Raw genomic sequence first — 24,896 nt, 5'->3', positions numbered from 1 at the left:
CACCTCCAGGGTCGGGGCTAGTGGCTGGAACGTCCCCACGGAGACTCCAGGAGAAATGTCCAGTTCAGGTCCTGAAATGGCTCAGGTGCGTAGCTGAATCGCCCATCCCCGAAAAGAGAGGAGACAGTGACCTTGCCCACCGAGTACTTAGACCCAAATTTCCCGAGCCCAAGAAGAGGTCAAGACACTCAAGGAAACTCGGGCGAGGTACTCGGGCTGTTCAACCTGCTTCTCGGGTCCCCACCCCAGGGGCCTGTTCAGGTATTGAGCACGAAAGAGACAACTCGGTCGATTTCGTTCTTCCCAAGAGAGAAAGTGTGGCGGGCGGAGGTCCGCGCGTCTCCTCTAACGCGAGCTGGGTGGTGGTGTATCGATGTCCACGCGATCCCCGGGCGGGAGGCGTGCGCTCTGCTGCCCAGGCTCCGGGACTGAACACCTCGAAGTGCCGTCCCTGGAGGACAGAGCCACTCGGGGAGGTCGGGCAGGATGCTGGATGGTAGCGGTGGGACCGGAAGGAAAGCGTAGTGGACACGAGGGTGACAGGACCCGGTGGGGGACCGCAAGGGATGCGCCAGCGGAGGGAAAGCACAACCCAACCCAAACTTTCGCGGACCCCGGGGTCTAGGAAGCGCGAGCCAGGCAGAAGCACCAGCCTCTCCCACCGCCCGGTGCGCCCAGCTGTAGCGAGGAGGGGCCGAGCGCAGCGCGGGCTGGAAACGGGCGGTCCCTGCGTCGCGCCCACTCGCCGAGCCAACGCGCCGCTGCCCCCGGCGCTGAGCGGCGGTCCACCTGAGAAGCGGGACCGCGGGGCTCCGGCCTGCGCGCGGGCTCGGACGAAAGGGGAAATCCAACACGGATCGGGAAACGAGAGTGGAAACTTGACCTCACAGGCTCGCCCCGCCGGGGGAAGTGCCCTTGGGCGGCCGGCGAGCGCGCAGGCTGGAGTCAGGCTCGGGAAGAAGTGAGCGCAGAGATTTTCACGGGCTAGAGAAAACGGATTAAAAAGACACGTAAAAAGCCATCCAAGGCGGCCGCTGGAGCCCGGCAGTTTGGAAGACCACCCCCTTTCCCGCTAGGAGGACAACCGTGACTCGCACTCGCCGAGACCAGGCGCTCCTGGGCGGCCGCGGGTCTGCGCGGAGGAGGCGTCTCTCCAACGCGGGGAGCGCATTCAGACGCCCACGGCAGCGGCCAGGGATTGAGATGCGGCGCGCAGCCGGGGGACCGTCCCGGCTGAGGAAGGTCCGGGGCGGAGTCGGGCACCGCTGACCTCGCGCGGGTCCGAGGGGTGTGCCCGGGCCCCGCCCGCCTCCGCCCCCTCGCGCGCCCGCCGTGCGCTCCTCCCCGCGGCGGCGGCGGCTGCGGCGGCGAATCTAGGGGCTGCGCGGAGCGGCTCGCCCAGCCGGCAGTGCCTGCAAGCTCCGGGTTGCTTGGGGAATTCACTTGGCTGCTTTGCCGCTACTCCCTCCTCAGGCTTCTGATGGCTTTCTGTCTCCGGCCCTGTCCCTCTCTTTAAAAGGAAAACTTTACCGAGATTTCGTTTTCCCCTTTGGAGGAAGAGGATTAAAAGTTCTCAGAACTGGTGCCGCTCGGGCGCCGGGACGCTGTTTGCCGGCGGGGTTCCGGTGCCACCATGTGCACCAACATAGTTTACGAGTGGCTGAAAGCGCTGCAGCTCCCGCAGTACGCCGAGTCCTTCGTGGATAACGGCTACGATGACCTGGAGGTGTGCAAGCAGATCGGGGACCCGGACCTGGACGCCATCGGGGTGCTGGCGCCCGCGCACCGCCGCCGCATCCTGGAGGCCGTGCGCCGGCTGCGCGAGCAGGACGCCGCCGCCGCCGGCCTCTATTTCACGCTGGAGCCGCAGCCGCCGCCAGCGCCACCCGGGCCGTCCCCGCTCGCCGTCCCCACCCGCCACCTGGGGGAGTTGTGCGGCGGCCCGAGCCAGGGCCCCCGCGGGGACCCCCGCGGCCAGACGACCGCCCCTCGCGGCAGGGAGCTGGTGAGCTACCCGAAACTGAAGCTGAAGATCATGATCCGGGATAAGCTCGTCCGCGACGGCATCCACCTGAGCAAGCCCCCGTACTCCCGAAAGGTAAGGAGGCGCCGCCCGGACAGCGCGGGGCGCGCGGCTTAGGGACCCGCCCAGCCGCTCGGCTCCGGCTTGGGGCAGCCCATTCCGGGAGACGACGCGAGACGAGGATGCTTCGGGTGTTTGGGATCCTTTTTTGTGTTCTTTCTGTATTCGCTCTTTTATTCCCTCCTCCCTGGTGTTAAGACAGGACCTCTCACCCAGGTGTTAATAATTCTCCACTAGGACCAAGTCCCCCGCGTAGTCTCGGTCAGCAACTGGACGCTCGGTGCTCCCCCAGTGGGGCCCCGGGCAGTTCTTGATAGCCTCCGTGTATTTTTGGGTCTAGGGGTACCAGAAGAATGGTTAAACCCCACATGGTTCTCGACCTTTCTTTTTTCTCGTTCTTTTCCTTGCCTTTTCTAGAAGCTGCCAAGGGAAACTGACCAACTCTTTTCATCAAAGAGTGAGAATTGATGCCCTGTTGCTCTCAATTCCATTCAGTCGCATCCCAGCACCGCTGCACATTTGGAACGCGAATGACTGACCTGAACAGTGTAGGGGAAAAGTTAACAGAAAGCCAAGTCGGTCCACTTGGGATAAGTTCCTTCGACTTTGGTAGAGGGAGGTAGTGGGTGCTCAGGGCGTTGGAGGTCCCGGGGCCACTGAAGGTGCGCTGCTCCGTTCTGTGCTGGGTCACCAATTTGGTTGATTATTAATTCAGGTGAGATGAAGCAGGTGCTACGGACTTCTCAGTGGGTTCGAACGTGGGAAAGGAGGGCACAACCCAAGGAAGTGAGATTTTTCGTCACCAGTGAGGAATTCCCTAGGGAAGGAGCCTGGAAAGAAGCAGGGAAGTTGTGGCAGCCGCTGTGTGAGGAAGGCTGAACTGTGGATTTGGGCGTTTAATGATTATTTCTTTCGAGAACTCGGCCTCCAGCTGAGACTGTTCAGCTTAGGCTTTTGCAGCCATCCAGGTAGAGGGGTCCTAACTTGAAAGGAGGAAGTAGACAGTACATGGAATCCTCAAGCCTGCCTGGGGTTACTGCAGGAAAAGGAGCGCCTCAGCGGGAAAGTCAGGACAGAGAGAGGCCCAGGGGAAAATGATGGTGGTGCTGCTCTTGCTGGCGAGGAGTGAACACCGCCTGCAAACAGGGCCAGGCGGATAATCCACACGTTGGGTGCTTGTCTGGGGCGCTTGCATTGCTTTATAGTCTGAAGACCATAACGTCTGGATTCAAGGAAGTTCCAAAGAAAACTGTAAAAAGTAGACAGAGGAGTTCAGGCCACTCAGACTTCTGTGATAACAGCCCAGGAAGTGAGGTGGGCTTGGGCTGCGAGAGTGTGAGCACGTGGGCACATGGTGAGAGCACAGGTCAAGTCCTGGCCAGAAAGGGATGCCAAGAACAAGTTCATGTCACTTGGTATTGCTTATGCTTCAGGAGGAGAGCTGGGTGCTGGGCTGGGAGGACAGAGGAGAGGATGGTCTGTAGGCGAGGTTGATGTGCAGGAAGTAACACATTTTGATTCTGATGCTTAAAAAGACAGACTAGATATCAAACAGAATCTAAAACGAATTCAGTGGAGGAGGATTCTAAGCTCATGAGTGCCTGGCCATCGGCTTTGAACTGTGCATTCCTGCCTAAATCAGTGTATGATATGAGTAAGAGCAATTTATTGAAGAAAATTGTAGTAAGATTTACTTTTCATGTAAATAATAATTTTGGTCAACTTCTATATATAAATCCCATAACAATAATGTTTGATAATCAAAATGTACCCTCTTTCACTTTCTATGCATATGTAATTCTCTTTCTCAAACTGAAGAATAAAATGGGGCCAGAATGTTTTTGAACCTCTTCCACTGATGCTCCCAACTGGGGACCAGAAAAATGTGGCTGACAAATTTAATTGTAAAAAAAATTCTGTTACTTTATATATTTTTTTGCAAGAAAAACATACACTAAATTATAAATAATTATACTTAGAAACCAAAATATAATTAGTATAGTCCAAACTGAGCATGCACGTGTATAGTGCCAGATTATGTTGGTCATTCTGAATTTGTTGCTTATGTGTCCATTATCTCTTTCAGTTTTGGATTTTAGTTTATTTAAGATGTTTTTGGATGCAGCTTGTTTCTTTACAGACAGGTTTAGGACTCCTCTTTAAAATGTGATCCAATTTTTAATTTCTTCAGATTCCTTGGCTCTGTTATGATCAGAAAATATAATATTTATTATGTGCATTTGGAATTCTGCTTATTAGAGAGGCCTCACCTCTTCTTTATAGTCTCTGCATGGCTGATCCTTATAATTTTTTTGTACTGTGGTGAGATTATTAGATGGTTTGAAAGCAGATTTTACCAAGGGTGATCAAGGCAGGAAGAGTGAGCCCTTACAGAAGAAAGTAAGTTGCAGAATTTCCCCAAGAATTACTTGAAAGGACTGTAGGATTGTGGTATTTGCCTCAATAACAGATAATATTACCAGGAACTCTGCCACACTGCTATGTTCATTACATCTTATCAACAGTTGTTAATTTCCTCTTTTAGGTCAGTTAAAGTGTAAGAAAAGTAAGTTTCTCTTTGTCAGTATAGCTTTGGAAAAAGCGCTGCTTAAAATCTAAAAACATTGAATGACTCCCTCCTTTGCCCTGTCCTTAGCTTCTCTGACTGTGGTATTTTCTAAAGTAAGTATTAGGTAAAGCTTTGTATAAGAAAAAAAGGAAGTGAAGTTGCTCAGTCATGTCTGACTCTTTGTGACTGCATGGACTATAGCCTACCAGGGTCCTCTGTCCATGGGATTCTCCAGGCAAGAATACTGGAGTGGAGTGCCATTTCCTTGTTCAGGGGATCTTCCCAACCCAGGGATCAAACCCAGGTCTCCCTCATTGCGGGCAGACGCTTTACCATCTGAGCCACCAGGGAAGCCCCTTCTCAATATTTTACCAAGCTTCTCTCTGTGGAGGCTCTGCCAAGCTCCAGGTTACTGAGATAGGCGGAATGTACCAGGCCTGCCCTCAAGGAACTTGGGATCTGGTGGGGAAGACAGAATAGAATGAACAACAATGATAAGGTATGCTGATTGCTTTCATGGGAGGCATGGACAGGTGCCTCCAATCTAGTCTGGGGAGGTGGGGTCATGACAGGCTCTCTAGAACCTGTCTTTAGTCTGAGAACTGAAGGATGCAGGGGTTAGCCTGAAGGAGAGGAGGGACCTAAAGGGAACAAGTGTTCTAGGCAGAGAGAATGGTGTGCTCAAGAGCCAGAAAGTGAGGGATGGCACCATCCAGCAGGGCAGAGGGGATGTAGAGGGATTTAGTCTGGCTGGAGCACAGAGTGCTTGGAGGAAGTGGCAGGAGGTGGAGACAGGAGGGGGCTGGTCCTGAATGAACTTGGACAGTATCTCAAGAGGGGAGCTATTGATGGATCCTGACCAGCAATGGAGTAAATGATTAGGATGAGGTTGCAGTGTCAGGAGACACGTGCTGCAGCCTGGACTGCTTGGTGACAGCGGGAGGTGCCATGGAGGTAAGTGAGCCAGGATTGGATGACTATTTGAATGACAAGGGTGAGAGAGGAGGGAGGTTGAAATGACAGGTAGAGAGTTCCAGTCTAGGGTTGCGATGCCCTCTCCTGAGTAGGGAACCCAGGAGAAAATCAAGTTTAGAAACAAAGATGTTGCCTTCGGGTTTAAACACACTGAGTGTCCAATGCCGGAGGCATATTTGTACATATTTATCTAGTTAATAGTTAGAAATATGGCTATGGAGCAGAGAAAAGATGCTGGGGCAAAAGATACAGATTTGGGAGTTGTCCCCATGTTGAAGCCACAAATATGAGTGAGCTGTAGAGGGAGAAGAGAGAAGGGACCCGGACAGAACCCTGGGGAAAACCAGGATTTGAGAGATGGGCAGAGGATGAAGAACCTTGGAGGGAGGTGAAAGGGTAAATCTTCGGAAGCAGTGTTGCTTCAAGGAGGAGGGACTGGTCAGGAGGTCAGAGTGCGACCAAGCAGGATAAGAACTAAGTGTATCCATGGGAAGTAGCAGCCATGCCAGCGGGGACCTCTGAAATAGCAGGTTAAAGTGATGGACCGAGAGGAAGTAAAAATGGGGAGCACAAACTTTTTCTTTTTAAAGACTTAATTTTTTTAAAGAGCAGTTTTATTGTTTTTTAAGATTTTAAAATAAGATTCTTTTATGTGGACCATTTTTAAAGTCTTTATTGAACTGGTTGCAATATTGATTCTGTTTTATGCTTTGGTTTTTTTGGCCATGAGGCATGTGGGATCTTAGCTCTCCGATCAGGGATAAAACTCATATGCCCTGAATTAGAAGGTGAAATCTTAACCACTGGACCATCCTGAAAGTCTCTAAAAGCGCAGTTTTAAGGTCACAGCAAAACTGAGAGAATGGTACAGAGATTTCCTATCTACCCCTGCCCCTACCCAAGCATGGTTGCCTGTCTTATCTGCATCCCCCACCAGAAGTGGTACATTTGTTATGATTGATAAACTTACATCAGTACATTGTAATCATCTAAAGTTCAGATTTTACATTAGGGTTCACTACTGATGGTGTGTATTCTGTGACTTTGGACAAATGTATACTGAATGACATATAGCCACCATTATGGTATCAAGCAGGGTATATTCACTGCCCTAAAAATCCTTTGTGTTCTGCCCATTCATCCCTCTCTTTCCCAACACCTGGGGACAAATGATTTTTTTTTTTTGCTATTTCCATAGTTTTGCCTTTTCCAGAACATCACATAGTTAAGAGTTCTGTAGCCATTTCAGATTGGTTTCTTTCACTTATTAGCGATAGGCATTTATGATTCCTCTGGGTCTTTTCATGGCTTGATAGCTCATTTCTTTTTAGTGCTGAGTCATATTCCATCGTCTGGATGTACTGCAGACAACTTTTTAACGAAGTCAGACTGAGAAGATAGAACTGAAGCTACATCTGTAGGAAGAAGGGAGAATTTGGGTCAAGCGAGGAGTTTTGTGAATTTGTATTTTTTTCAAGAATGAGAGAAGCTATAGCGTGTCTGAGTGTTGGTGGGAGAATGTCAGGGAGAGGGAGCCTGTGAAGATAATGGGAGAAGGGAGATGGCCCAAGAGGTCAAAGAAGTGGAGGGAATTGTGTCCAGAGAACTGGAAGGAAAGGGGGTGGAGACACTTTCTCTGTGACAGAGGGGTAGAGAGGAGGATGGATGAGTAGACTGGGAACTTTGTTGGGGTGACATTGAAGAGTCTTCCTTTCTCTCTCTGCCCACATGATACCAGTGAGGGGATAGATGGAGAGATTAGAGATTTTTGGCAAACATTGTGTTAATAAATAAATTTTAGGTATTTTGGATCTGGTGTTTATGCTGCTGCTTCTGCTTAGTTGCTTCAGTTGTGTCCAACTCTTTGTGACCCCATGGACTATATATAGCCTGCCAGGCTCCTTTGAAAACTGGAGTGGGTTGCCATGCCCTCCTCTAGGGGATCTACCCAACCCAGGGATGGAACCTGGGTCTCCTGCATTGCAGGCAGATTCTTTACTACTGAGGCATGAGGGAAACACCTTTGCCTAAATAGAAATATTGTAGAACAATGCTTAAAGGATTTATATAAGTAAACATGAATAGAAACCACACTCACTATTCATATATTTGTGCTGCAGGTTATAAGCTATGTATGATGCTGTGTTATGTAAGTTTGGCCACGCTTGTGCATGGGGGTTATGGTAGATGTGGATGGTTCAGTTCAGTTCCGTTGCTCAGTCGTGTCTGACATTTTGTGACCCCATGGACTGCAGCATGCCAGGATTCCCTTTCAATCAACAACTCCCAGAGCTTGCTCAAACTCATGTCCATCAAATTGGTGATGCCATCCAACCATCTCATCCTTTGTCGTCCCCTTCTCCTCCTGCTTTCAATCTTTCCCAGCATCAGAGTCTTTTCCGTGAGTCAGTTCTTCACATTACATGGCCAAAGTATTGGAGCTTCAGCTTTAGCATCAGTCCTTTCAATGAATATTCAGGACTGATTTCCTTTAGGATGGACTGGTTGGATCTCCAAGAGACTCTCAAGAGTCTTCTCCAGCAACACAGTTCAAAAGCATCAATTCTTCGGCGCTCAGCTTTCTTTATAGTCCAACTCTCACATCCATACATGACTACTCGAAAAACCATAGCTTTGACTAGATGGACTTTTGTCGACAAAGTAATGTCTCTGCTTTTTAATATGCTGTCTAGGTTGGTCATAGCTTTTCTTTCAAGGAGCAAGCGTCTTTTAATTTAATGGCTGCAGTCACCATCTGCAGTGATTTTGGAGCCCAAGAAAATGGTCTTTCACTGTTTCCATTGTCTCCCCATCTACTTGCCATGAAGATGTGGATGGTAGGGAACTGTAAAAGTATCCTGTTTTCTAGCAGACTTGGGAAAGTGGAAGGGGGCCTAGGGTAGATCGTGGATGAAGCAGGTATATAGATTTCACTGAAAAATACCTCCTAGGCACACGCTACCAACTAGAGCTGTTTCAGTTAGTATAACCTTACTTAATAATACTATAGGAGTGTTAAACTTCATTCACGCCACAGACTTTCATGGTAATAGGGTTATTCTTAGGTGTCTGGGAGAGATGGCTTGGGATGAAGGTGTTTGGAGGTAGCATGAAGGCTCCTGTGTCTGGCACCAGGGTGAAGGATATAGAAGAAATATTTAGAAAGAGAGAGGTTGGCACAGATAGGCTTGTGTCCTTTGGAGTTGTGCCTTGGGTCCTGGCAGAAAGCTGAAATGACAATAAATATCCCTTCTCCCAGGAATTTCTGCCTTTATGAAGTTACTTTGGACAGCCTGGAGGTTGGCATTTCAGCTTTTTCAAATCAAATCAATATCATTAAGTATCTTCAATCTGGGCAAGAGATGATCTTTCTAGGTTTTTTTGTTTGTTTGGTTTTATTCCCTGAAAAGAATACTGTGGATAAAAGAGAGAGAGAGGAGATGAGCTTGGGTGCTGGCAGGGCTGCCCGTTTCATCATGCTCCTCATAGTTTAATTTCTATGGAGTTTCAGCATCCCTGGACCCTTGGCCATCCATCCATGCATCCATCAGTCCATCCACCCGCCGGATGAACATTAAACAAATGCCATGTGCCAAGCCCTTGGCTTTATAGTAGAGAACTAGACAGATATCCTCCTGCTTACTCTTGAATGGACCTTGATGTTGAGGGTCCAGCCCATTGCTGGAATGGATGCACCATGTAAAAGTTGAATATTACTTCCAAAAGTTAGCAAGGATTGGAGAATTTTATGCTTGAGTTTATTTCAGATGTTAAAAAACAAGATCAACTGTGGCTGAGACTCCAGTCAGGTAATGAAGTTTAAAATCAAAATGTTTTTCTTCATTAAGTAGTATCCAAGAAGAACTAGGATTTAAAGTGCTATTCTTGCAGGTCATTTGAAAAGAAGATATTGGCAGCAGGGCCAGGACCAAGGTAAGACAGGTGGGGTGCCAAGGTGCAAAATTGAAGAAAGGGATCACCCTCGGGGTTGTGCCAGCCTGGGCAGTCTGCCATTAACAAAATCAATCCCTTACCAAAAAATAGCAGATATTTGTGGGGATTGCAGGGAGCCTTCAAGTCGAACGCTGGGCAGTCACCTACCCTTCAGATACTCAGAACCTGCCTTCAACAGCAGGGTGCTGAGAGCCTAGTTAGAGAGCTGAGCTCCCAAACTAAGAGGACGTGGTTTCTATGGTGATGACAGCCTACTGAGGTTATCCAGGTGAGAGAAGCTTGTGGGTTCCTGTTACTCCTCTGCTGACATGATGGTCTAGTGGTTAAGAGCACAGGCTCAGAAGCAGACTGCAGAGTTCATGTCCCACCTCTGCCCCATGCAGGGTCATCTTTGGCTGCTCTCTCTGCTGTGTGCTTAGTCACCCAGTCGTGTCTGACTCCCTGTGACCTTATGGACTGACCTGCCAGGCTCCTCTGTCCATGGGATTTCTCCAGGCAAGAATACTGGAGTAGGTTTCCATGCCCTCCTCCGGGGGATCTTCCCAATACAGGAATCCAATCTGAGTCTCTTACGTCTCCTGCATTAGCAGGTAGATTCTTTAGTGTCTGAGCCACCAGGAAAGCCCAAGAATACTGGAGTGGGTAGCCTGTCCCTTCTCCAGGAGATCTTCCTGACCCAGGAATTGGACCAGTGTCTCCTGCATTGCAGGTGGATTCTTTACCAGCTGAGCAAACTGGGAAGCCCCTCTCTAAAAAGTAGTAATACTCATGACTCTTAAGGTGATTGGTCCTTGTACAGGTGGCACTAATGGCAAAGAATTGCCTGTCAATGCAGGAAATTTAAGAGTTATGGATTCGAACCCTGGGTCAGGATGATCCACTGGAGGAGGAAATGGCAACCCACTCCAGTATTCTTGCTGGGATAATCACATGGACAGAGGATCCTGGTGGGCTGTAGTCCTTAAAGTGATTAGATGAGCTAATACCCTTGAAGTCATTAGAAAAAAATTTCTATCCATTTCTTAGGACTGTGATCATAAACTCCCACAAACTGGAGGTGTGAAAAAATAGGAATTTATTCTCTGCCGGTCCTGAAGGCTAGATGTTCAAAACTAAGGTTCGGTAGAGTCTTGTTCCAAGATCCTAAAGGTCTGCACCAATTTACCTACAGATTTCCCCAAAGCACCTCCAAACAGCGCATCTCTCCCTGCCACTGAGAGGACAGGCACTGCCAACTTGCTGGAGCATGTGCCCAGATGTCCAAGCTGTCTGCATGGCAGCCTGGACCTGGTGCCCAGCCTTCCCTTGCTCTGAAAGTGCAAGTGTCAGTTGCTCAGTTGTATTTGACTCTTTGCGACCCCGTGGACTGTAGCCGACCAGGCTCCTCTGTCCATGGAATTTCCCAGGCAAGAATACTGGAGTGAGTAGCCATTCTCTTCTCCAGGGGATCTTCCTGACCAAGGATTGAACCTGGTCTTCTGCATTGCAGGCAGATTCTTTACCGTTTGAGCTACCAGGGAATCCCTTGGTCTGGGCCCCACTCAAACTAATGGATTTGGGGGGGTCTTTTGGTAAAAGGGCTGAAGCAGCACATCCAGAAGGGGCATAGGTTTTCTCCAGAATCCAAAGGGGCACTGTGCCCCTTCTTTGATTGTCAGAGCGGCCAGATGCAACAGCTCATCCTTACTTTAGATAGGATATCTCAGTATAACCCGTACCACTGGACCCCTGACAGTTGCACTGAGATAGAAAGCCCCTGAATTTTTGTTAGATTTCCCACTTTCTGACATGCAGAGGTCTTACCAGTACATCTAGAGTAGTTGCTACATCTTGCCCACTAGGTTCAAGCAGCATGATGTCATGAGTATAGTGGTCCAGTGTGTCATTTTTCGGAAAGGAAAGGCATTTGGAAGAACATTGCCCATGGTGAGGGCAGGTATATCCAGGACCGTGATAGTTATCACTTTTCAAGGTCGTAGTCTGTGTAGAGCTAGAAACAGCATCGAATCCTTGGCTTATGAAAGTTAAGTCAAAGTGAAAGTTAAGTTGCTCAGTCGTGTCCGACTCTTTGCGACCCCGTGGACTGTGGCCCACCAGGCTTCTCCATCCATGGGATTCTCCAGGCAAGAATACTGGAGTGGGTTGCCATTTCCTTCTCCAGGGGATCTTCCCGACCCAGGGATCGAACCGAGGTCATCTGCATTGCGGGCAGACGCTTTAACCTCTGAGCTACCAGGGAGGCCATCCTTGGCTTATAGCTAAGGCTTATTATAGCTAAGGCTTATTATTGCTACTGCCAGCATGTGAGCTAAAGGTTTATAACCATTATTTTCTAAGGTTTATGAAAAGTGCTATTTGAGATCAAACTGCTGATTTGGGCTTGAGGAGGTTTGGGTGGAGTAGGAAGAGAATCCTTGTTTTCAGTCAATATGAAAGTATTAAGGACAAGGAATTATGGATCCTGCCAAAAGGCATTAAGTATACAATCTGTCTTACATAGAGACTAAGTGATATCTAATAGTTTAAACAGATTTCATTACCGCTTCTAATTGAAATAAATGGTCTGATGAGCTCTTAAAACCTTCCTATTATGTTTCCATACAGTTATAAATACTAACAAAATAAGATCTACCACATTTGGAACATGCTCAAAAGACAAGGAAAACAATTCGTGTGTATTCTTTACCAAAATCCTAATGAACAGATATTCCAATTTTAAGGTATTTTTTTTAGAGCCTAACTTTATAATGAGACTAGAGATGAACCTGTTGATTTGACACCTGTATTTTTTTAGCACTCTACCTCTATTTGACAAGATTATTTTAAGTACAAGTCAGAAAATAATACATAGTATTTATTTTCTTGATTTCTTTGTTTTAAACAGTTAACAATTAAAATAAGGAATGCATTTCAGTTTTAAAGAATTCAAATTTAGTAAAACCATTTCATCTATGAAATAGAATTTGCACTCAACCAAACTAACATACAACCCCCTTGCAGTTTGTACCGGTTTGTACTGTGTTCCCGTTTTGACTTTTCAACACAAATGAAAACTCTCTAAGTGGTCACGTAAGAATAATTGAATTGAACTAATTCAAGTTTTGTTTGTTTTTTAACAAATCATGGTGCTAACATTGTTTATTTTCAGTCTGTTTGACTTATTCATGTAGTACCATGGGAGAGACATGACCACTTTTACCAGCTTATTTTAGAAAAGGACTCTTACAACCAAGTTTGTGGGTTGGTCCCAGTTATATAACCAGGAGTTCTGTGAATTAACTCCCACGTAGAACACGATGCTTATAAAACGACAGGTAATAAAAGATGCTAGTTTGAAGTGAATGTAATACCATTATCACTTGACAGTAACCGTGACAGCTAGAAGTTAGGCCAACAAAAGGTTTTTTCAGGGAGAAATGTTGTATCACTGACATTGTTTAGAGTTTCTTTAGGGCATGCTCATAATTCAGAGTTTCATTTTCTTTTAAGGGCTCGTCTTTGCCTGCCCCTCTCTCTGCCCTGTCCTTGGAAGACATAAAGAAACTTAATCTTTTTAGTTTAATAAAAATTATTTATTTTGTTAAATGGTGCCAGTATATATCTCAAAAGACCGTTGTGTGAATTAAATGGAATAATATTTATAAGGTTACTTTGTAAATTCTAAACGAACTATACAAATTTAAAGTGTTCTTATTGATAGTGTATAAATCATTGTGTTCCTAATACAATTTTTAAAATATTTCTGATTGAAAAGTGAATACACCGAATTGAGAAAATTTGGAAAATACTAAAGCAGATTGAGAAGAAATTTAAAATGGTCTGTATAATTTCTAACCCTCATAGTGTATTTCTTTAAAAATTGCCCATGAATTAGAATTTCTGTCTTATACACATGCACAAATCTGGTATTGGATAAGAAGAAGGGTAAGGCTAGTCTTGTGTTAGCAAATATCATTTGATGATTTTAATACGAAGACATATCCCGTCTTAGTTTAACACCATAATTAATTCAGTCATTTTCTTATTGGGTTGAAGCCTTACCCATGTTATTATTGATTATTTAATTTCTTTATTATTTGAAAATGTCATGTTTGAGAAGTAGTATTTCGTCATTCTTTGAATGGTATTTCTTAGATTACCAATCAACATAGTTTTGTATTTGTAGCTTTTATATTTATAATTGCTACTGCTAAGTCGCTTCAGTCGTGTCCGACTCTGTGCAACCCCATAAACGGCAGCCCACCAGGCTCCCCCGTCCCTGGGATTCTCCAAGCAAGAACACAGGAGTGGGTTGCCATTTCCTTCTCCAATGCATGAAAGTGAAAAGTGAAAGGGAAGTTGCTCAGATCGTAAAGTCGCTTCGCGATCCCATGGACTGCAGCCTACCAGGCTCCCCCATCCATGGGATTTTCCACGCAAGAGTACTGGAGTGGGGTGCCATTGTCTGCTCCGATATTTATAATTACATAGTGCTTTTAATGGTGTTCGCCTATTTTTTTGTTGTTGGTCTTATACCATTTCCAGTTGCTTTGCAAGAATTCTTTCTATATTAAGGAAAATAATCATTGTTGCATACGGGTTTTTCAGAGTGTTGGTTTAGCTTAGAATTTTATGATTTATTTTTGGATGTCCAAAATTTTTAAACTCTTATGTATTCTACCTTATCAATAATTTTAGTTGTTTCTTTGAGACTGAAGGAATATAGAGGATACAGACTTAGAATTGAACTTAAAATCTTTTTTTTTTTTACCATTTACTTGGACAAATTATTTAATCTTTCTAAAACTGAGTTGCTCCATCTATAAAATGGGTAAACTATCATCCACTTTTTAAAGAGTGTTGAATACAGAGACAGTATATGAGAAACACCTCAGAGAGTAACTGACGGATAGTAATTCCTCAAAACGTCTGGGTAATGTTTGTGGTATAATACAAAACTGTATGATTATGAGGTTATTCTTAATATGAAGACTTATCTTAAATTATTAGTTTATGTCCTTGTGATTCTGTTGAGGCTAGTTGTTCTTTTCATAATTTCAAAAAGCTTTTATACTATCAATAACATATATACTTTATTTGTCTGGTATAACAGTTGAAAATATTTTGCCCAATTTACCATTTGCTTTTTATGGTTTCCTTTTTTTTTAATGAAGAAATATAATCAATCTCTATTTTCATGATTACTTTTATCCTTATAATATTTTATGATATTATCCTTATAATATTTGTGATTATTTTATCCTTAAATTCCTTCTCTATTAAAAAAATCAGTTAATATTTACCTATATCTCCAATTAATTTTTTTGGTTTCAGATTTACATCAAGCTCTCTAATTCATCTGAAATTTATTTAGGGATATGATATAAGATAAAGTTCTAATGTTATATGTAATCTGATATAGACAAAATTTTATCACCTACTTCACAGGAATTATAGCTTTTATTTGTCTGTTCTGGTCTTATCGCATTGGCTAGAGTTTATATGGCAGTGCTAAATAAGAATGATAAGTAGATGTTTTTGTCTTATTCCAAATTTTAATGGACATGCTACAAGGATTTTGTTAGTATTCTGCCATTGGCTCTCAGCTTAAGGTCTCCTTCGTGATGTTGAAGAGCATCTTGGTTTTAGTAATTTTCTAGGCATTTTTTGTTAGGAATGGACATTTGATTCTAGTAAATGTCTTTTTTTGCAACTTAAAAATAGTTGAGAGTCTTTTTCTTCTTGGGCCTGCCGCTTGATGTATTGCATGAACAGATTTCCTGACATGAACCATCCTTAAGTGATGTCTTTTGAAGCAACCTGGGTGTGAGGGGAGGAATTTTGTGATCTCACGCCCAGATTACTGTCACATTCTTTTATACGACGCATCTTTCCTTTCACGATGATGTTTGACATTTACCTTCAGTTTGTAAGCACTGCGACAGTTGTTGTCATGATATTATTACAGTTGACTTCCGCCAGTAGCTTTTGGAGGTTGCCATCTCTGTCTAGACAAGCAGGAGAGGCAGTGACAGCGGGGAGATGGGGGGACCAGCGCCACACTCTTCTTAGTCAAAAGGCAGTTGACACGGAGTTGTGAGCAATGATTTAGTTTTCTGGTTTGTGGAGACATTTTGTCTTTGAACCAGAAGGCACAGACTCTGAGGGGGGTGAGGGGTTAACTTGAATCTTTATTGATTTTACCGTTTTCACAGCCAAAATGGGCTCCCCACCTCACCACCATGTGCAGTTCAGGAAATTGCTCCCAGATTCTAGAATTATATTCTCCATCCTCCCACTCTTCCACTTCCCCCACATACCTTGTATTCCCTGATCAATTAGTCTTCGCCCTTTCTGCCCCCACCCCACCCCACACCTTTTAGTGGAAAATACAGATGGGGCTGCTTGCCAGATGCCATGTTAAATAGAAGACCCTTATAAAAGAAATGGAAGTGGCATTCATTTTAATGTGAATGTTTGGCTTTGCATAGAAACAACAGTCCACTTGTAATAAAGATTAAGTTGGAGAACTCTGTAAGAAATATTATTGGAGCAAATCCTTGATTGACAATTAAACATTTGTGGAAAGGTCAAATAGAATGACTTTCATTTTAAAAGGCCATTGAAGCAAATGTTAAACATGGGATACAAGAATGGTATGTTTCTAGATGAAACAGCTACCTCAGTTGCTATATTCTGCTTAGTTTGTAGAAATGGATGCACCCAACACTTCCCAAGCTGGCCATCAATCATGCAGTAAAGATGTAGGCACTTAAAGTAGCCATGTATCAATGCAAAATGAAACACTGCTGGATTAGGACGCTCTCCTTCGGAAACTCTTGATTGACAAAAGTAGTACTGCTTTAAGTTTAGCCATATTTTCATGGCCAGAAAGTAATACAGTGGCAGATGGTCTTTATGAAGGGGAAATATTTTACATTAAAAAAGTTGAGTAATTTTTGTGCGTGTGTGTATTTAGCTGCTCAGTTGTATCTGACTCTTTGCAACCCTATGGACTGTAGCCCACCAGGCTCCACTGTCCTTGTGATTTCCCAGGCAAGAATATAGGAGTGGGTTGCCATGCCCTCCTCCAGGGAATCTGCCCAACCTAGGGATTGAACCTGCGTTTCCTGTGTCTCATGCATTGGCAGATGGATTCTTTACTGCTGAGCCACCTGGGAAGTCCCTGAGTAATTCTTAGGACTTGCTAACTACAGAATTCAGTTAAGATGAAAAGTTCAGTTGAGTTCACTTCAGTCGCTCAGTCATGTCCAACTCTTTGCAACCCCATGAATCACAGCACGCCAGGCCTCCCTGTCCATCACCAACTCCTGGAGTTCACTCAAACCCACGTCCATCGAGTCAGTGATGCCATCCAGCCATCTCATCCTCTGTCGTCCCCTTCTCCTCCTGCCCCCAATCCCTCCCAGCATCAGAGTCTTTTCCAGTGAGTCAGCTGTTCACATGAGGTGGCCAAAGTACTGGAGCTTCAGCTTTAGCATCATTCCCTCCAAAGAACACCCAGAGCTGATCTCCTTCAGAATGGACTGGTTGGATCTCCTTGCAGTCCAAGAGACTCTCAGGAGTCTTCTCCAATACCACAGTTCAAAAGCACCAATTCTTCGGCGCTCAGCCTTCTTCACAGTCCAACTCTCACATCCATACATGACCACTGGAAAAACCATAGCCTTTTCTAGCCGGACTTTTGTTGGCAAAGTAATGTCTCTGCTTTTGAATATGCTATCTAGGTTGGTCATAACTTTTCTTCCAAAGAGTAAGCGTCTTTTAATTTCATGGCTGCAGTCACCATCTGCAGTGATTTTGGAGCCCCCCAAAATAAAGTCTGACACTGTTTCCACTGTTTCCCCATCTATTTCCCATGAAGTGACAGGACCAGATGCCATGATCTTCGTTTTCTGAATGTTGAGCTTTAAGCCAACTTTTTCACTCTCCTTTTTCACTTTCATCAAGAGGCTTTTTAGTTCCTCTTCACTTTCTGCCATAAGGGTGGTGTCATCTGCATATCTGAGGTTATTGATATTTCTCCCAGCAATCTTGATTCCAGCTTGTGCTTCTTCCAGCCCAGCATTTCTCATGATGTACTCTGCATATAAATTAAATAAACAGGGTGACAATATACAGCCTTGACGAACTCCTTTTCCTATTTGGAACCAGTCTGTTGTTCCGTGTCCCATTCTAACTGTTGCATCCTGACCTGCATATAGGTTTCTCAAGAGGCAGGTCAGGTGGTCTGGTATTCCCATCTCTTCCAGAATTTTCCACAGTTTGTTGTGATCCACACAGTCAAAGGCTTTGGCATAGTCAATAAAGCAGAAATAGATGTTTTTCTGGAATTCTCTTGCTTTTTCCACGATCCAGCAGATATTGGCAATCTGATCTCTGGTTCCTCTGCCTTTTCTAAAACCAGCTTGAACATCTGGAAGTTCACAGTTCACTTATTGCTGAAGCCTGGCTTGGAGAATTTTGAGCAGTACTTTCCTAGCGTGTGAAATGAGTGCAATTGTGCAGTAGTTTGAGCACTCTCTGGCATTGCCTTTCTTTGGGATTGGAATGAAAACTGACCTTTTCCAGTCCTGTGGCCACTGCTGAGTTTTCCAAATTTGTGGGCATATTAAGTGCAGCACTTTCACAGCATCATCTTCCAGGATTTGAAATAGCTCAACTGGAATTCCATTGCCTCCACTAGCTTTGTTCATAGTGATGCTTTCTGAGGCCCACTAGACTTCACATTCCAGGATGTCTGGCTCTAGGTGAGTGATCATACCATCATGATTATCTTGATCGTGAAGATCTTTTTTGTACAGTTCTTCAGTGTATTCTTGCCACCTCTTCTTAATATCTTCTGCTTCTGTTAGGTCATACCATTTCTGTCTTTTATCGAGCCCATCTTTGCATGAAATGTTCCCTTGGTATCTCTAATTTTCTTGAAGAGATCTCTAGTCTTTCCCATTCTGTTGTTTTCCTCTATTTCTGGCTCTACCTAAATGTGAAAGAAAAAAAAATTCGATGAGTTGTTAATTGCATCCAAAGTCAGTGCTTTAGTCACCATCATTTGTAAAGCATCTAAAGAAAAGATGGGATTAGTTCCTATCTGGAGTCCCACAAACCCCCTGTTTCTCTGGCTCGCTTACTGCTAAGTCACTTCAATCATGTCCGACTCTGTGCAACCCCATAGACGGCAGCCCACCAGGCTCCCCCGTCCCTGGCATTCTCCAGGCAAGAACACTGGAGTGGGGTGCCATTTCCTTCTCCAGTGCATGAAAGTGAAAAGTGAAAGTGAAGTCATCAGTCGTGTCCGACTCTTAGCGACCCCATGGACTGCAGCCTTCCAGGCTCCTCTATCCATGGGATTTTCCAGGCAGGAATACTGGAGTGGGGTGCCATTGCCTTCTCCGGCTTGCTTAGGCTTGCGCAGTTGAAAAATAATTTAGGATATGCATATTACATCCATTATAGATTAGAGTGGAGCCAGGGGGTATGCAAAGTAATTTATTCTTTTGAGACCGACTTCATTATAGAGAGGTGGTGGAGAGTTGGAGTTAGGTTGGTGACATTAACTTTGAGTTTTATTGCCATGTCATTTTAAATCAGAGTTTTTACTGCCACTTCTTGGCAGAGCAGTTTGGGCCATGTGTGTATCTCTGTTAATATGATTCCTTATATTGATATACTCACCTTGAAAATAGTGGTGAATTGAATCTTCTAATCGTTTATTAAAACACTGTGACAGTGACAGGCTTGACCTGCTGAGTCACATTAGTCCTGCTCTCTGACAGGAAGCATGATCTTCTTTATCACCCCCAAGATTGCTGTTTTGGGATACACATGCTGAATTATGTTACAAGTGATTTGTAGGAAAAGTAGGAGAGGTGTGCTTTTGGAGGCTGGCAAACTGAAAAAGCAGGCGCTTCCTAGAGCAGCAAGCTCACCCTGTAATATGACCACTTTCACTGTGCCTCGATTCACTCATTGTGAAAGTTAGACGTATTCTTGATTCAAGGGCTTTCCAGGTGGCTCAAGTGTAAAGAATCTACCTTCCAAGGCAGAGGACACAGGCAAGAGAGGTGGGTTTGATCCCTGGGACGGGAAGATCCCCTGGAGGAGGAAATTGCAACCCACTCCAATATTCTTGCCTGGAAAATTCCATGGACAGAGAAGCCTGCAGGCTACAGTCCATAGGGTTGCAAAATGGAGTCGGATATGACTAAGCGACTGAACACATATACATTCTTGATTTAACCTTATATGAATTAATTATGGATATGTCTGATTTTCCTCTTCACATCTGGAGGGGACTTCTTGACTGAACTCCCTCCTTCATGCAGGATAATAATCATGGTAACAGTCTATATTATTTGAATGCTTTATCGCAGTATTTCATTTTGTCCTCATCACAGGTTTTTGAGAGCAACGTTATTTGTGCTATCCACTTTATAGGTGAGGAAGATGAGGACTAGTTGTGGGGGTAGGGAGTGGATATGTCCTAGAGATTTTCACTTTATTTTTAAAATTTAATAGCATGCTAATCAGTGTAAATTCCACAGGCTCATGATAGAATGAATCCATATTTTATGTTTGATAAGACAAAGAGAATGCCTTCATTCTTTCAACATGCATTACAGATACTGATTGGCAAAAGGAGACTGGAAAGAGAGTCATATAGAAACTAAATCACATCAGTTTGGTAACAAAAGTCCCTGTTAACCTTTGTTAATCTTCATCAGTGTTAATCCACTGATGAAGCAATTAGTCATCATTAACTGTGTATGTTACTGTCGAACATGTTCTGCACAGCAAATACTAGTTCTTTTTGGTTCTGATTTTCAAGAGTTTTTACTGTATTTTTAATACAATTTTTTATTTGGCTGTGCCAGATCTTAGCTGTTGCTTGCAACTGAGCTCTTTAATCTTGGTTGTGGCACATGGGATCTTTAGTTGTGGCATGTGGGATTTAGTTCCCTAATCAGGGAGCAAACCTGGGCCCCCTGCATTGGGAGCACAGAGTCTCAACTAGGGAAGGCCCAGTTTTTACTGTATTACTGTCTTTGCTATATATTTAACTTGTGATTTTAGTTTCTTTTTTTTTTTTTTAATTATGTTTGGCTGTGCTGGGCCTTCGTTGCTTCGCCAGCTTTCTCTAGCTGTGGTGAGCGGGGCTACTCTTGTTTGTGGTGCTTGGGCATCTCATTGCGGTGGCTTCTGTTGTTGTGGGACTTCCCAAGTGGTGCAGAGGTGAAGAATCTGCCTGCCAGTGCAGGAGTCGCAAGAGGCTTGGGTTCAGTCTCTGGGTTGGGAAGATGCCCTGGAGAAGGAAATAGGAACACACTCTAGTATTCTTGCCTGGATAATCCCATGGACAAAGGAGCCTGTCCATGGGGTCGCAAAGAGTTGGGCACAACTGAGCATGCTCCCCCTCTTGTGGAGGCTGTAGGGCACGTGACTGTAGTTTTGGCCTAAGTTGCTTGGTGGCATGTGGCATCTTCTCGGATCAGGGACCCAACCCATGTCTCCCGCGTTGACAGGCAGATTCTTTAACCACTGAGCCACCAGGGAAGCCCAATTTTAGTTTAAGATAAGTTCTTAAGATGCAGGGCTTTTCTTCATTTAGAAAAAGTGTAGAATAGTATGGGAAGTGGACGTTTAATCAAGTGATTCTCTTCTTTCTTGGAATACTTCTTCTGAGTTGCTTTTGTAGCCTCCAACACAGGTTTTGAACATCTGTAATATGGCTGGATGGCATCACCGACTTGATGGAGGTGAGTTTGAGTGAACTCCGGGAGTTTGTGATGGACAGGGAAGCCTGGCGTGCTGTGATTCATGGGGTCCCAAAGAGTCGGACACGACTGAGCGACTGAACTGAACTGAACTGAATGGCATTTTTGGTTTTTGACGTGGGGTTCTGAAACAATTGCAAGTCATTTTAGTAAACAAGTTAGTTAGTGTGTGCTCAGTCACGCAGTCGTGTCAGACTCTTCGCAATCCCATACTAGTCTCCTCTGAAATTTTCCAGGCAACAACACTGGAGTGGGTTCCCATTTAGTTAGTGGGTAGTCCTATTTTAGTTCCAAATCCCAAACAATCAAATAAAAAGTAAAACAAACAAACAAAAAATGTGACTGTATCGAGACAAAGCTGCTTTTCTTAGAAATGTGCATTCTAGGGAGAAATGATTTATTAATATTTTGATCATGTACGTAGCGCTACTGTTGTAATAAGCATTGTCTCCCAACAAGTTACTTTTTAAAAGATTTTTATTTTTAAATTAAAAAAATTTAATTTATTGGAGTATGTTTGATTTACAATGTGTTAGTTTCAGATGTTGGAGAAGGCAATGGCACCCCACTCCAGTACTCTTGCCTGGAAAATCCCATGGACGGAGGAGCCTGGTAGGCTGCAGTCCATGGGGTCGCTAAGAGTCAGACACGACTGAGCGACTTCACTTTCACTTTTCACTTTCATGCATTGGAGAAGGAAATGGCAACCCCCTCCAGTGTTCTTGCCGGGAGAATCCCAGGGACGGGGAGCCTGGTGGGCTGCCGTCTATGGGGTCACGCAGAGTCAGACACAACTGAAATGACTTAGCAGCAGCAGTTTCAGACATACAGCAGTGATTGTTATACATATATTCATTGTTTTTTAGATTCTTTTCTCATATAGTTATCACAGAATACTGAGCAGAGTTCCCTGTGCTGTGCAGTAGGCCCTTGTTGATTATCTGTCTTCTGTGGGGTAGTTCGTGTGTGTTCATCCCAAGCTCCTGATTTATCCTTCCTGCTACCCTGCTGTGTTTCCCTTTTGGTAACCTTGTGCTCAGTCGCTCAGTCAGGTCCAACTCTTTGTGATCCCATGGACTGTAACCCACCAGGTTTCTCTGTCCATGGGATTCTCCAGGCAAGAACACTGGAGTGGTTGCCATTTCCTCCTCCAGGGGATCTTCCCAACCCATGGATCAAAGCCAGGTCTCCTGTATTGAAGGTCTCCTGTATTCATTACCATCTGAGCCACCAGGGAAGCCCATATGTTTGTTTTTGATATCTGTGAGTCTGTTTCTGTTTTGTAAATAATTTTACGTGCAATCTAATTTTTTTTAAATGATACAAATTTGTATCATTTAAAAAAATTAGATTGCATGTATCAGTGATATCATATAATATTTATCTTTCTCTAACTTACTTTGTTTAATATGATAATCTCTAGGTTGCTGAAGTGATAATCTCATCCATGTTGCTGCAAATGGCATTGTTTCATTCTTCTTTATAGCTGAGTAATATGCCAGTGTGTGTGTGTGTGTGTGTGTGTGTATACCACATCTTCTTTATCCATTCTTTTGTCAATGGACATTTATATTGCTTCCATGTCTTTGTTATTGTAAATAGCCCCAAAGGATATGTGCACACCAGTGTCCATTGCAGCACTGTTTACAAAAATTACTTTTAAGGATACTTTTTTTTAGCACATGTGTCTTGATTTGTTTGTTTAAAAAATATATTCATTTATAATAAGTACCCCCTTTGCTTAGGTTCATCCATTTTAATGGTCTTATTTTGCAATAAAATTAAGGATATTTGAAATTGAGTAGCAGTTACAAACTTGGGGAAATAAGCTGTCTTGATCTGAAGAACTAGTTGACATATTATTGAGTTCCAGTAAAGCTCATCCCACATTACATCTGTGAGCACCATGTGTGTCTTAATTGGAATATGCCTAGGAAACCTTCAGATCATTTCAGTCTGAAAAAAAGACTCACATACTGAATATGAGGCTTAATTTTGTTGGAAAGAAGGAAAGTTTCAAAATAATGAGAAAGCCCTTGGTTATACTGTAATGTCCTATAGGATCAATAACTTGTTTTAAATAATATTAAGCTCTATAGTTCTGCTTTCATTTAAGGTATAGAAAGCCACAAGAAGACACTGCTCCCACTTTAAGCATGAGAAAAAGATGCATAATGTACAATAGCATGCCTATCTTTTGTTCCATCAGAGATCTGAGTTCTAAAGGCAAACAGGTGATCCAAATTCCAAGGAGAGAAGAGACACATCATGGTCAGTTCAGTTCAGTTGCTCAGTCATGTCTGACCCTTTGTGACCCCATGGACTGCAGCACGCCAGGCCTCCCTGTTTATCACCAACTCCGGGAGTTTACTCAAACTCATGTCCATTGAGTTGGTGATGCCATCCAACCATCTCATGCTCATCCTTCTCCTCCTGCCCTCAATTTTTCCCAGCATCAGGGTCATTTCCAATGAGTCCATTCTTTGTATGAGGTGGCCAAGGTATTGGAGTTTCAGCTTTAGCATCATTCCTTCTAATGAATATTTAGGATTGATTTCCTTTAGGATGGACTGGTTTGATCTCCTTGCAGTCCAAGGGACTCTTGAGTCTTCGCCAACACTGCAATTCAAAAGCATCAATTCTTCAGCACTCAGCTTTCTTTATAGTCCAACTCTCACATCCATACGTGACTACTGGAAAAACCATAGCTTTGACTAGATGGACTTTTGTTGGCACAGTAATGTCTCTGCTTTTACCAGCCATCAAGGCAGATGTTAAGACAACAAGCAAAGTTTTTTGAAAAATTTAAAAAGCTAGTATGGGCTAGCACAACAGTTTTAAATGATCACAAACACAAACACACCCCAGACACAAAGAGGATATGTATATGCTTGCCACTCTTTTGCATAGGCCTTCACTCAATACTCATGAGAAAGATTAGGAGGGGCCAGAAAACCAGAGAGAGCCTGTCAGTGATGCAGGCATGCAGGTGATGCGAGACAGGCACAAAATCCCCTAGTGTCCCAGAACTTTTGTCATAGGATACAAAAGGTGTCATAGGCAGGGGATGGGCAAGAAAGCTGCCCAACCACCTGGATCCAGGTTCTTTTTGACAGATTAATTGGATAGGTATAGAAAATATACTGTCCCAGCCCCGCATTGACACTGGATAAAGCCCGTCTGTACCAAGGGAGGTACAAGATTGAAGGCAGGAGGAGAAGGGGACAACAGAGGACGAGATGGTTGAATGGCATCACTGACTCAAAGGACATGAGTTTGAGCAAACTCTGAGAGACAGTGAAGGACAGTGAAGCCTGGTGTGCTGCAGTCCATGGGGTCGCAAAGAGTCGGACATGACTGAGCGACTGAACAACAACCACCACCAAGGGAGGAGTGGGAAATCCATTTATGCCCAGGATCTGAACTGATATTAACCAGGGGTCTGCCATAGCTGGGGAAGAGCAGGCATGGACCCACGGTCCTCCAGCGGTGCAAGGTAGAGACTGGCTGTCATTCATGGGCAGAGAATGAAGGGATGCTG

The 24,896-nt window shown here is 44.3% G+C and overlaps 2 protein-coding genes across 3 annotated transcripts in view; one reads left to right on the top strand and one right to left on the bottom strand.

Annotated features, from left to right (window-relative positions):
* Positions 1-220: 220 nt before the first annotated feature.
* LOC123327823 (proline-rich protein HaeIII subfamily 1) lies at positions 221-1,635 on the bottom strand. The gene is made up of 3 exons (XM_044924555.1): positions 1,581-1,635; positions 1,098-1,412; positions 221-984 (listed from the first exon to the last, which is right to left on the bottom strand). The coding sequence occupies exons 1-3, from the start codon at positions 1,633-1,635 to the stop codon at positions 221-223; spliced, it is 1,134 nt and encodes a 377-aa protein (XP_044780490.1).
* The window catches only part of SAMD5 (sterile alpha motif domain containing 5), a 60,558-nt gene continuing 37,001 nt past the window's right edge, over positions 1,340-24,896 (top strand). For both annotated transcript variants that reach the window (XM_025295002.2, XM_025295003.2), the window contains exon 1: positions 1,340-2,098. In XM_025295002.2, the coding sequence (XP_025150787.2) occupies positions 1,634-2,098 (465 nt within the window). In that variant the 5' untranslated portion in view covers positions 1,340-1,633. The remainder of the gene's footprint in view (positions 2,099-24,896) is intronic.

Source organism: Bubalus bubalis, chromosome 10, assembly GCF_019923935.1.
Source record: "Bubalus bubalis isolate 160015118507 breed Murrah chromosome 10, NDDB_SH_1, whole genome shotgun sequence".
Classification (NCBI taxonomy): domain Eukaryota; kingdom Metazoa; phylum Chordata; class Mammalia; order Artiodactyla; family Bovidae; genus Bubalus; species Bubalus bubalis.
Note: the sequence above shows the minus strand (reverse complement) of the source record. Positions and strands in the feature narration are given on the sequence as shown.